This window comes from Cricetulus griseus, chromosome 5, assembly GCF_003668045.3.
Source record: "Cricetulus griseus strain 17A/GY chromosome 5, alternate assembly CriGri-PICRH-1.0, whole genome shotgun sequence".
NCBI classification, from domain to species: Eukaryota; Metazoa; Chordata; class Mammalia; order Rodentia; family Cricetidae; genus Cricetulus; species Cricetulus griseus.
Window position 1 is genome coordinate 105284711 of NC_048598.1, and position 12978 is coordinate 105297688.

Genomic DNA, 12978 nt, shown 5'->3' on the forward strand with positions numbered 1-12978 from the left:
TGAGCATGTTATAAATATCACCAAGTTACGTTGTAGATGGTGGCAGTGCTCAACGTAAAGGCAACACCCAAAGAGGCCAGATCCAGCACCCTGAGAAGACAAGTGGGGCCTGGATATATTGGCCAGGATGTTCTAAAAAATTATTTGTCCTCAGTGAAAATGTTGCTAGACATGTCTTGTGGCGCATGTAGGATGATGAATGGGATGTGTTATGATTGCACACAGGAAGCCCAGGCACCAACCCGTACACAGTGGCCCTCAGAGAGACCTTTGGCCCTTTGCTTCTTTTTGACAGTTCAGGGTTGGAGGTTCACGTGATGGACATACTAGGCAGGGATTTTCTGTTCTGAAAGATGTGGAGTGATTAAGCAAGGCTGTTCCTCCTTTTTCATACCTTTTCTTTTTATCCTGCTCATGAATTTTCAGCCTTATCCACATTGCATGCAGTGCCTTGCTGATGTCCTCTACTGCCCAGTGTCACCATCTCCCTTTTAAGTGAAAGAACAGACTCCAGTACCCACTCTAGGGGGGGTGGGGACATCGTGAGTTTGAAAATAGACTCTTGGGAGATATAGCTTACCTTTTTTTCTTTGCTTCAGAATTGATTTTAGGTTTTTGTCTATTTGAGGAAATTTGATTTAGTATGATTTGATTTACACACACACACACATCATTAGTGTTGTTATGTCAGTTGCTCAAAGACAGTTATGTGTAGACTAATCATTTGCTTGAATTCTCGCCACCAGCTTTTACATAGACGAAAATGCATTGGAATGTGTGTATAAAATGCTTGATAGTAGTACGTGCCCCATGGAAACCTTGTCCAATTCTGTGTGCACTCAGGAACTTGACGAGAGGAGTCGGGAGATTCAGAGAGCTTCTCAGAGCAGTGGAAACGAGAACGACACAGAACCTGCGAATGGTAAGTGGGATTGACATGAGGCATCAGTCCCATGGATGTCTGCGTTACACATGTCCATATAAAACTGTGTGTGAGCAGTGATTAGCCCACTCTAAGAGGACATTTTAGTGCTTCAGCATGTCTAATGCTCAGTTCCAGAGCACTGTAACCACTCAGTGAAGCCCCAATCTCACCAGTAATCTGTTCCCATTCTTTCACTCCCCTGCTCTTGACAGTCACTAGTTACATTTGTCTTTCTGTTGGATTTGCCTGTTTTGAACATTTCACAGTATAGTCTCTTATGACTGCCCCTTCGTTTAGCATAGGGTTCTTCCACAATGCCTCAGTAGTTTCTTTTCATTGCCAAATACTGTTCTACTTTCTGAGTCCACACATTTTATCCACCCAGTCTCTTCAGTTGATGGGTACTTAGGTTGTTTGTTAGCACTAATGCTTCTGTGAGAACACTGTGATCAGGTTTTGAGTGGACTTTTGTCTTCTTTCTTACTGTGCACTACGGTGTAAAACTACTGGGTCATATGAAAACTCTGGGTTGAACAGTTTGAAGAGATTCTGTTTCCCAAAGTAGCTACCCCGTTTTCCATTCCCCCAAACAGCTTTCTCTACAGCCTAGCTAGGTGACACTTGTTATTTTCTGTGTGGAGCCATCTTAGTGAGTGTGCAATGCTGCGGTAATTTTCACTTGTATTTCCTTGATGGCCAGTGATGCTGATCCGTCTGTTTATGTGTTCTCTCTTGAAGTCTACACTTTGCATCCTAAGAAAGGTGGGATGAGGGATGAGGCCTCTCCAGGACGCCCGTGTGTGGGAGGGGTCAGATGTGTGCTTTTGATTCATATTAATTCTTGTAAGACTTGCAAATGAGATTCTCAAGTACTAATTGTTTGGATAATGATATGACCATAAAACTTAAAAGAGAAGTACAAAAGATAGTGTATCTCATATAAACTCTGTATAGTTTAATCATCAAGTGAAGGCCTAGTGCTCACTGTACTAATAAATGTCCTATGTCACAATTACTGTAACAACACTATATAAATCTGCAGTTTGTCTTTTATTACCCATGTCTGTCCTTAATTGGACAAGGCTAAGATAGTCATATCATGGGAAATGCAGGGAGAGCTTCACTTGGGCATCTCCAAGGTTTTAGGATGTAGAAATATGGTTATGGGGCTAGGCAGCTAAACAGAAGGCTTTTCTAGGATATGTGGTTTAAATAAGCATCTTTACACACACACACACACACACACACACACACACACACACACACACACACGCACAGAGTGTACACACAATCAAGACCTTATTAGGCCTTTAATTTCATATATTGGTTTATTTATATTCAGACAAAGCATTGTGAACTTTTAGGGTTCTTTAAGGCATAAGAACCTGCAAATGTGTGTGTGTGTGTGTGTGTGTGTGTGTGTGTGTGTGTGTGTACACAATATGAAAATTGTTGCCAGATATCTTATCTTGCTAATTCATTTATTCTCAGAATTTCATGGGGCTTTTCAGTTGATAATTTGAATTGCCTTAAAAGCGCTGAATTGCCTTCAAAAACACTGAGAAGGGTAGTATTTCAAAATGGAGCATTTATGTTAACCCTCAAAGATAATAGAGATAGATAGGCAGATAGACAGACAGACAGACAGACAGATATCTTCCATTGTTTTCTTGAGGTGAGCAGGGAGGAGCCTCCTCAAGTCTTTGTGGTAGCTGGAACTGATCTTAGACACTAGCCATGTGAGGGGGGGACATTTCCCACTCTATGTCACTCTGAATCAAGGTGTGCCTTTGCTCTCAGCTGTTGGCATCATCAAGTGACTTAAACCATTTCTAGTTCACTGTGTGCTGAACTGAAGGAGTGCATTAGAATTATCTGAGGAACTGTGGAGTCTTAGTTAGGGTTTCTATTCCTGTGAAGAGACAGCATGACCACAACTCTTATAAAGGAAAGGTTCCATTGGAGTGGCAGCTTACATTTCTAGAGTTTTAGTCCATTATCATCATATCAGGGAGCATGGCAGCAGGAAGACATGATGCTGGAGAATTCTGCATCTTTATGTAAAGCCAACAGGAAGTCCACTGAGACACTGGGAATATCTTGAACATAGGAGATCTCAAAGCCCACTCTGACTGTGACATGCTTCCTCCAACAAAGACACAGCTCCCAATAGTGACATTCCCGGTGAGCTTATGGGGGCCAATTACACTCAAACTACCACAGGTGGTTTTGGTTTTAGTCAAGTGCTCTGCCAATGATCTGCATCCTGAACTCTATTGAGGAATAGAATACATGTCCTCATCCACAGCTCCAATGGAGCAGGTCTGCGGCAAGGCCAAAGGAATCTATTTTATAACTGTATGATTCTCTTTTCTTTTGGTAATAATTGCTAAATGTATGATGCATTTTTGAGCTAGTAAAGTTGTTTTGTGAACTTGATTTGATATGAAAGCATAGCACAAAATGGATTTAAAAGTATATTCACAGCATTTCACTCCTAGGTACTCCATAGAGTTTAAACAAATTTTCAAACACAAACTTGAACATGAATGTTCATAACAGCATCATTTCTAACAGCCAAAAACTGAAAACAAGCTGAATGTGTGGACAAAATGGGGGCATGTCTGTCTTGTTCGAAAATAAAAGGTGTGGATACTATTAAGCATAAACATGTCTGCATCTTGAAAACACTGCACTACATAAAGGAAACTGATCACAGAAGGCCCATATTGTATTAATTTCTGTGAGAGCTCCTAAATAGGCAAATCTGTAAAGATAGACAGCACATTAGTTGTCCTGAGGGTTTGAGAGGGGGAAAATGAGAAGCCACAGTTTAAAAGGTATAGGGTTTCATTTTGGGGTGACAGAAATGTCCTGGAACTGGATAGCAGTAAGAATTGCACAACGCTGTGAATGTACTAAATGCCGTTGGATTGTACCCTTTAAAACAGTCTCATGGTGAGTGGGGGTTGGGAAAGGTGAGGGGGGGTGTTCTTTATTCATTTATCTTATGGCCATAGTTAGTGGAGGGTGATTCTGACGGCCGACATTTTGAGCAGAAGCCATTAGCTCCTATGACTGCAGTGAGATCAAAGCAAAGCAGTAGTGCAAGGCCCAGGGAAATAGTTCAGGTACTGTGTAGGTCTGGGAAACTGTGTTCTTATGAGATCTTTACAGATGGCTCAGTTGGGGATGATCTGAGTTCGTTATTTTCACATTTTTATGGACATTTAAAGGCAGTCGGTTCTACATAGTAATAATCAAGAAAATTTGCCTTTACCCAGTGGTTCTCAGAAGCCACCAAGCTAATGATTTTGTTGCACTTAAGTTTCTTCAGAGAGTTTTAGGAGGTTTCATATGGATGAAGCCTAGCGAAGCTCTTTTCTGGAACACATTTATTTTAAAAGCTCATTCTCCCGGAGCATCAGCACTCTTTGTACCTTCCAAAGAACACAAAACCTGATGGAAAACCCATTTCCTGAAGTTTTATTTTGCACCTCTGGGTGATTATGGATTGAATATCCTGGGACGCAGGGATTCTGTTTGAAAATGGGGGAAGGGAGACACATGTAGCACACACACACACACACACACACACACACAGAGAGAGAGAGAGAGAGAGAGAGAGAGAGAGAGAGAGAGAGAGAGAGAGAGAGAGAGCAGGGAAGGAGGGAGAGAATGTCAATATGCCTTTACCAACAAGACCCTTCTTAATCTATACATACCTCTTATGCATCACTTGAGGTAAGGTTCTAGGCAGTGGCGTTGCAGAGGACTCAGGAAAGCATTTGCACTGGCTAGAAACACCGGGTGTTCCTGGGTTTCCATGGGGAGGTGAGAGATAACACCCCCCCCCCCAAGCTTTGCAGAAAGCTCTTTCTCATCAGAAACCACAGCCCTCACTTTGCTTTCCCTATTACACAAAGCTGGCTTCTGAGCTCCTGGGCCAGGAGGCCCCAAATGGACTGAAAGCAGGGCACCCCACTACCCAAGTGCTGCATCCTGTGGTGGCAGTGTGATGGAGGGCAGTGCTCTGGTAACAAAGACATTTGAGTATCCACAGTGCATATCTGGCCATGCTGAGGTTCCCCCCCCCACCCTCAGAGGTAGTGTCATTGACATTGAGTCCTGGCTTTTCTCTGGGTTTGAGCTGTAGCAAGCAGCCACTGCAGGGTGATTGTGTAAACATCTGCAGTTTCATCTGCAGTTCACCCCAGAGCTCTTAGAAAAGGCTTAGCTGTGTGTTTACTTATCTTGGGTCTAAAGCCCATTTAATGTATTATGTAGACAAGGCAGCATTCAAGTGCATGGACCTTCTTAAGCAGCTTGCCATGGCTGGAGAATGGCTCGGTGGTTAAGTGCAGAGGACTGGAATTCGGTTCCCAGCACCCGTCCATGTCAGGTTGCTCACAGCCTCGGCAATTCCAGCCCCATCGGGATGCAAAGCTTCTGGCTTCGCCTGCACTTGCATGTCCATACTCCCCAACACACTTTCTCGTAATTAAAAATAAAATAAAACTTTTTATTTATTTTATTTATTATATTTCCTTTTGCCGTAAATGGGTGTGATTTTCACATAGAAGTAAATATTAAGTTCTGATCTTTTAAACTCCAAGTCTTGCAATAGTGTCTCACAGCTGATAGATGACCGAGATGCAGTGGACGGTAGAAAACAGGTTAATAATTGGGTTGTTCTTCCTTTGTGTTCCCAGACAATAGCCAGGCAGCTGGCAGAGATCTTGCTGCGGGGCATGTGTGAGCAGAGCTACTGGAACCCCCTGGAGGACCCTCCCTGCCAGTCCCCTCTGGACGACCCTCTCCGGAAAGGAGCCAACACCAAAACCTACACACTCCCTCGCAGAGCCCGTGTCTACTCAGGAGAGAAGTATGGGACTCCATGGCCTCAGCGGGAGGCCCTGGGATGGGAAGGGGATGTGAGAATGCTTCAGGGCACAGGCCAGGTTCCGCCCATGTGGAACCAGGCGAGCATACTAATTGACCAGTTCAGCAGAGACACCACACCATTGTTCATAACTCGGAGCAGATGTCTGCATGAGTGGGCAGCCACTCTCCTCTCAGTGCTGGGTCACCTTCCTTGGCTACCTGCTATCTGTGCCGGTCTGTGGGATTCTACTCCATGTATCACAAGATCACAGCATCACACAGCAGTCAGCAGCCACTGTTTATAGCCAGAGATAATAGGCACTCATTTCTTCAGCAATTCCCCCATCTTTTAAAAATCGTGTTCTTAGCTAAACCATGTATAAGGACAATGAACAATATGCCAGCAGTTAAGAGGAGATGTCTCTTTAGAGCTTCTTTACTTTTGCAAGATTTTAATTTGGGACTTGGTTTCATTAGAGAATAATGGGCCAGAGGGCTGCTACCTTCTCAGGCCTGAGTCTTCCCTCAGGGTAGAAGGTGGAGAGACAAGGACAAGGGCTAGGAGAAGGTCACGCATCTTCTTAGCACTGCCCCTCAGAGACATTAGGTTTCCTCTCTGCCTGTTGCTAAAGGACAAGGCCCAATGGCATTTCCTCATCTCTACAAAGGGAAAACAGACACTAGTGACTGATGTGGGAACCTCTTGAGTGTTGTCACACTGACAAGGTGCTAAGAGATTACAAGTAGCTTTGGAAACCCCAGAGAGCATGCTGGGGGATAGGCCACCTGGCTTCTGGCTCTTCATGTGACACCCCTGACATTTCTTTCCCTCACAGTCATCTTACTCAGTTTGCATCTCTTATGTGGATTTGGACAAGGGAATGCGTTCTTGACTTTTCCCTGGGACTTACTCTAATTTAGTTTTGATCTTCATTTTCCCAGCCTTGCTAAACCAGTTTGCCTGACTGAGAGGCTTCCTTCTCAGGCCTTGCCTGGACTCCCGAGACACCTGTTCTGGACCCCTTCCCACTCACTGTGAACTGTGACTCCCTTAGGAAAGTGTGTGACTCCCTCAAATCCAGAAGCAGATTTGAGATCCAAATTTTAAGTGACTTTTATGTTTTCAAAACAGTCTGGGTTTGTGTCCCACTTTAGACACTCCTGAGTAGCCTAGGTGCCAGGTACACAAAAGTTCTCGGTTACTAGCCTTCTCATCCAGTGACACCAGGGTGGAGCTTTACCTCAGAGACAGAAATTCTCCTATTTCATTGGCGACTTAGTGCTTCCTTCCTAAACAGCTGTCCCTGTCACTCTTCCAACCCCACTCAGATATCAGCTTCCTACCTTTGTAAGGAGAATTCCGGCAATCAGTCCCACACAAGCTTAAATCCATACAGATAGAGGTGATCTGCTTGGTTTGTACCTGTTTTACTATCTATAACTCACATACAGTCCAGCTCACTGACTTAGAATGTACATTCATTGGCTTCCAGCACACACATAATTACAAATGCATCACCAAAGTTCAGTTGAGAGTTTCTACTTCTCCAAAAATAATGCCCAGTTCTCCTTTTTGGTGTCACCCTTTCTCCCAGTCCCTTAAATTCATATGCATTTTTTGGGATCTATTTGCTCATTTCTTCTATAAATAATTTTTTTAAAACACTGTGATTTTGATCGGAGTTGCCTTGAGCTTGTAACTTGTGAAACAATGCAGGTAATACTCGTATCTATATAGTATTGCATCTTCTGGTCTGAGCACAAGGTGGTTTTATTTATTTATACTTTTAAAATTACTTCAGCAATTATTCATAGTTTCCAGGGTATAAGATTTGTGTTTCTTTTTTAAGTATATTCCTAATTTTTTGATTGTGCACATGTACAATTCTTTTTTTTTCCTTTAATTTGGAAGAGTGTGTGCTGTTTAGTTTTTATTGTAAAGGACACAATCTACAATCATTTGGGAAGAGGGAGCCTTAATTGAGGAATTGCCTAGATCAGACTTCTGTGGGCATGTCTGTGGGACATTGTCTTGCTGGCTAATTTATTTAGGAGGGTCCACTGTGGATGGTACCATCCCTATGCAGGTGGGCATGGTCTATATAAGAAGCTTAGCTAAGCATGAGCCTGTGAGACAGTGAGACAGAGAACAGGACAGCAAGCAGCATTCCTCCATGGTTCCTGTTTTCTGGTTCCTGCCTTGACTTCTGACAGTGTTGGAGTGTGACCTAGGAGTTGTAAGATGAAATAGATCCTTTTCTCCTTAAGTTGCTTTTGACTGAGGTGTTTTTCACAGGGACAGAGAAGCAAACTAGAACAGGGTGCTGGGGATGGAGCCAGAGCCCTGTGCAGTGCACTAGACAGTGCTGGACTACTGAGTCACATCTCAGGCCCCAGAATTGTTTCAGTTTTAAAAAATTGCAACCCACTTTTAACTTTGTTATAGCTTTTAATAATATTATTCTTTTTTTCAATTAAAAAAAATGGTTGTTTTACAGTTTCATACAATGTGTCTTGATCAAATTCACTACACCCCAATCCTTCCAGATTCATCCCTCCCCTCCCCACCTAACTTTGTGCCTCCTCCATTTCTTAAACTGGACAAGTCTAGTTTGTGCTGCCCATCTGCTCTTGGATATGTGGCCTTCCACTGGAGTCTGCTCAGCATGCCAGGGCCACACCCTTAAAGACAGCTGACTATCCTTTTCCCATCACCTGTCAATCACCAGTAGCTCCTTAGGCATGGGGCTTCATGCCCACCTCAGTAATTACACATTACTCTTCACATAAAGGTGGTGAAATTGATGTAGGCTTCTTTCATCCACCAGCTATCAACATGGCCTCTTCTGTTTCATTTTATAGCTATTCACTGCAAGTATATGGAAGAGACATTGATTTTGTATATTGATATTGCATATTACAAACTTACTGCATTTGTTAATTTTCAGTTTTTTAGATTCCTTGTGCTATTCTGTCATCTATAAATATAGTTTTACTTATTCCTTTGGAAGCTGGGTACTTTTGATTTCATTTTCTTCCTTAGATGTAGGGCTAGGCCCTCCATTACTACATGGATAGAAGTGAAGAAAACACCCTTATCCCTGATCTTAAGGCAGGAAAAGTCTTTCAGATTAATCAGTGTTTGCTGGAGGCTTTTAAAGATGTGCAATATCAGATTGAAAACAGTTCTTCCTACTCCTGCTTGCTTTCTTTATCATGGAGTATTGAATTATGTCAGATTTTTTGTGCATTTGTTCAACTAATTGTGAGGATTTGTCCTTTATCGTAGTGCATTTAGTTCAGATGTCAAACCAGCCTTGCATTCCTGGGGTAAATTCTGTTAGGTTGTAGTGTATAATTTTTTAAAATTTGTTTTGGGGTTCTGTGTGTTTGGAGATTTTTACACCTACACTCCTAAAAGATACTATAGTTCTTTAGTTTTCTTATAAAACCTTTGTCTTTTGGGGCATGTGGATAATTTTACTCACATAAAAAAAGGGTTGGGGATTATTTCTTTCCCTTCTATTTTTAAAAAAGAACTGGGAGGATTGGTATTAATTGTCTTGAAATATCAGGTAGGATTTACCACGGAGCATCTGTCCTTGGCTTTTCTTGGGAAAATCCACCTTAAGCTCTTGGTTATGTTTCTTCATGAATCTGCCTTAGTGGTTTGTATCCTTCCATATGTTTGGCTGTCTCGTCAGAGTCACCGAATTTTTCTCCATATACCTTCTTAGTCAGTCATGTTTCCTTTCCCTGTAGAATTCGTTGCTACATTCTATCTTTTCTTTGACTCTTTTCTCTCTCTCTTTTTTTTGAGGGGGGGGCAGGAGCAGGCTACCTAAAGCTTATCATCTGTTTATCCTTTTGAAGAATCAACTTTGTTTTGTTCTTAATCTGTTGTGAATCTGTTCTGTGTTTCATTAATTTCCACACTAATTGGTTTTTAGTGTTCTAAATTTGTCTGTGCACACTTACCTTCTTAGTTGGTATTTTTGTGGAAAGAGAAAATCCACTGGGCTTCTACTTGTATGGCACTTCCTTGCTACCAAAGTGGGGCTGTCTGTCTAAACACACCAGCAGTGATGCCAGATGCTACCCTCTCAGCTATCTCATTAGTGGGTAAAAGAGGGAACCCGCACGGGATGTTCGAACTTCATTTTGGTCATTGACCCTACACTCACATCTTTGTTCAGACTTATAGTTGAGGTTAGAACTCCTTAAACTTTTCCTTTATAACCCTTTCTCACCCAAGAAATTTTTATGCAACTTTGGGCATGTAGATAGGTAAAAATGGTATACAAATCATTTGCTAACAACAAGTCAAGAAATTTATTTTAGAACAACTGTGTGGGGGGCATGTAGTTTTACCTTTTGTTACAGTTGAAAGCACATTTGTGTCCTAAGGAGATGGATGCTTTTTTTTTTTTTTTTTTTTTTTTTTTTTTTTTTTTTTTTTACAGAAAGAATGAAATCTTAGTTGAATATTGGATTCTGTGGTACACAGAGCTTCTTCAGCATTTTTCAGAGTTGATCAGTATTTTTATTTTATAATTGTCAATTTTGAAAATGCCGCTTTATGTAAATATATAATATAAAATGGTAGAAATGTGTCTGGGGTTCTTTCAGAAACTATTGGAAATTCTGCCCTAATCCCAAGCCAAAATTCATTGGACAGTTTTTTTATTACTGAAGTCGGCAACTCAAACAGTAATTTTAGAAACCAAGCCGTCTAAACATAACATATACTAATTTTGATGCTAACATGCTAAGAAATGACAGTAGAGAAATATGAAAAGTCTTTGTTCCTAGAATTAAACCATTATGTTTCTATAAGAGTACGAATCTTTGTGTGTGTGTGTGTGTGGTAGAAACACCGCACTTCATAACATATGTTAACAGTGTGCTTGTTGTGTTCAGAACAAAAGCTGCAGTTCTGTGTGTTCGTCTGAGTTTGATTTTGAGTTAACTTTGGTTACTGCATTCGGATTCCTTTTACTGTTCCCAGATCTTTCCTGACCTTATGAGATTGTAACCAACAGCATTCCTTCAGCTCTAGCAAACTAGAAAGACCATTCAGAGTGTTGGCCAAAATGGGTTTCCCTGAAAGCAGCTTTTCAAAAGCTCTACCCTCCACTGTGCCCCAGTGTGAGGTGGAGGCCATGCTCCTTCTCTTCCTGATCACATGCAGTCCTAGCTAGAGAGGGGATGGGTGGTCTGATCCGGGTCTTTCTGTGAGGACACCTGCTTTGGCTTACATATTTTTAAGAGTAAGCTCTTCTGTATCCTACGTAACTGATGGGACATGAGCGGAAGGAAATGAGCAGTGACTTTTGGCTAGGTGAACACATGTGTAATAGCATCCTGCTCAAGAAGCAGATGTTACCAGAGCCCTGAAGCCATCTTCATACTTCTCCCAGGGACTGATTGGCCTATTCAGAGAAACCCTGTCCTGATGATTAGCCCAGTGATTAGTCTAGTTGTTTATTTGCTTTGTTTTGCATGTCTCTCTCTGTCTCTGTCTCTCTTCTCTCTCTCACATGTGTGTGCAAGTGTGTGGTGTGGGTGCCTACAGATGTCAAAGCATGCCTTGAAGGAGTCATTACTTCTTCCAGCCTATGGATTCCAGGGATCAAACTCAGGTCCTCTGGCTTGGTGGCATGTGCCTTTACCAACTGAATCATTTCCCCAGCCCTCTGTCTGCTTTTGTGAAGCTGAATTCAGCATTCAGGGGGCTGAGGTGGGACAATCACTTGAGCCCAAGAGTTAGGGACCACCCTGGGCACCAACATAGTAAGACTCCATTTCAAAATAAGTAAGTTGTTTCATGATCTTCAACAATCATAAATCGTATATTCATTTATGTCTAAGTTTTATCTAATGTTCTATTTGAACAATTTACATTTTTTTACATGTAGCCGTAGTTTTGTTTTGTTTTTCCAATGCTATATGCTATTCTGTGTAATAAATGTCAGTATGTTGGTCTGTTCCCTTTTGGCCATTTGAGCTATTTCCTTATTCTGTTTGGGACTAATAGACTCTGTGGTGCTCTGAAGGTTCTTGTGCATGTCTCTCAGTATATATTAATGCTTCAGCTTTCATCCTTGTGAAAATTTGTTTGGTGGCTTGGATAATTACATGCATATTAGACTAGAAAATTAGCACAAACAAAGCAGGAGATTAAAGGCCACACTGTATCTACAAGGGGCTAGTGAGAAGGGGGTGAATGAGCACCTGTGGATGCAAGCCTTGGGTGGCTTCCCTGGTGGACAGTGGAGGAGAAGGCAATCTCTGTGGAGTAGTCTTTGGGTGTGAGCCTCCTATTGGGCTATGGAGAAGCAAGGGACATCTCAGGATCATCATGACTTTTGCTGGCAGAACTCTTTGGTCTCTTCACATTCCCTTTTTGAGTCATTGTGCAAAGAGGCCTGTCCCCTCCCTGGGTGTGTGAGATGACAAGCCACATGGGACTTATCTGATCACTGCATGGAGGAACACTCAACAGACTTGGGCTGAACTGATGACGTACTTCTTTCTTCATCATAAGGGGTTTGCTGAGCCGTATGAGTTGACAAAGAAGAGGAGCTGTGGAGAGGTCCATGTAATCCTCTGTCTGGACCAGCCGACCCCGAGCTAACTGCTCTCAATTCCTGTTGGAAGCCCCTCACTTCTCTGGGGCCCTCAGCTAGATCTTGGAGTTGAATCAGCTTCCTCTGGGTAGAGAGCTCAGGGCCACTCATGCAGCCACACAGTCATAGCTACTCCTCAGGGGCCACTGCCTTTACACAGCCATTCCTTATTGCAAAAACCCCAGGTGCCAGGAAAGCTAACATGCAATTGGATGTGGTTGATTTGATTTCTTTTTTACTTGTTCTAACATGTGTATATGGCAGGGGAACCATTTTTTCTAAAAACTTACTTGGAAGCCCTAGAAAAAACATGGTAACTGTCAGTGTCTTGAGGGTGCTCCTTCCCTGTGTCTTACAAATTATAAGATGCATTGATGAATTTGTCCAAGCTAAACACATTGATAGTTTTCCTGAAGGTCATCCCTGGTGTTGGTGACATGGCTAGGCTGAGCCTACAAACCTCCTACCCTCAGCCTCTCCCTACTTGGTCTTGGGAGCTGGCCTCATGGTCTGATGGTATCCCTTACCCTGCCCTTCTTA

General features: G+C 42.3%; 1 protein-coding gene across 8 annotated transcripts in view; it reads left to right on the forward strand.

The window, feature by feature from the left end:
• The window catches only part of Ttc7b (tetratricopeptide repeat domain 7B), a 275916-nt gene that overhangs the window by 87179 nt on the left and 175759 nt on the right, over positions 1-12978 (forward strand). For all 8 annotated transcript variants that reach the window (XM_035445975.1, XM_035445976.1, XM_035445977.1 and 5 more), the window contains 2 exons: positions 844-922; positions 5638-5810. In XM_035445975.1, the coding sequence (XP_035301866.1) occupies positions 844-922; positions 5638-5810 (252 nt within the window). The remainder of the gene's footprint in view (positions 1-843; positions 923-5637; positions 5811-12978) is intronic.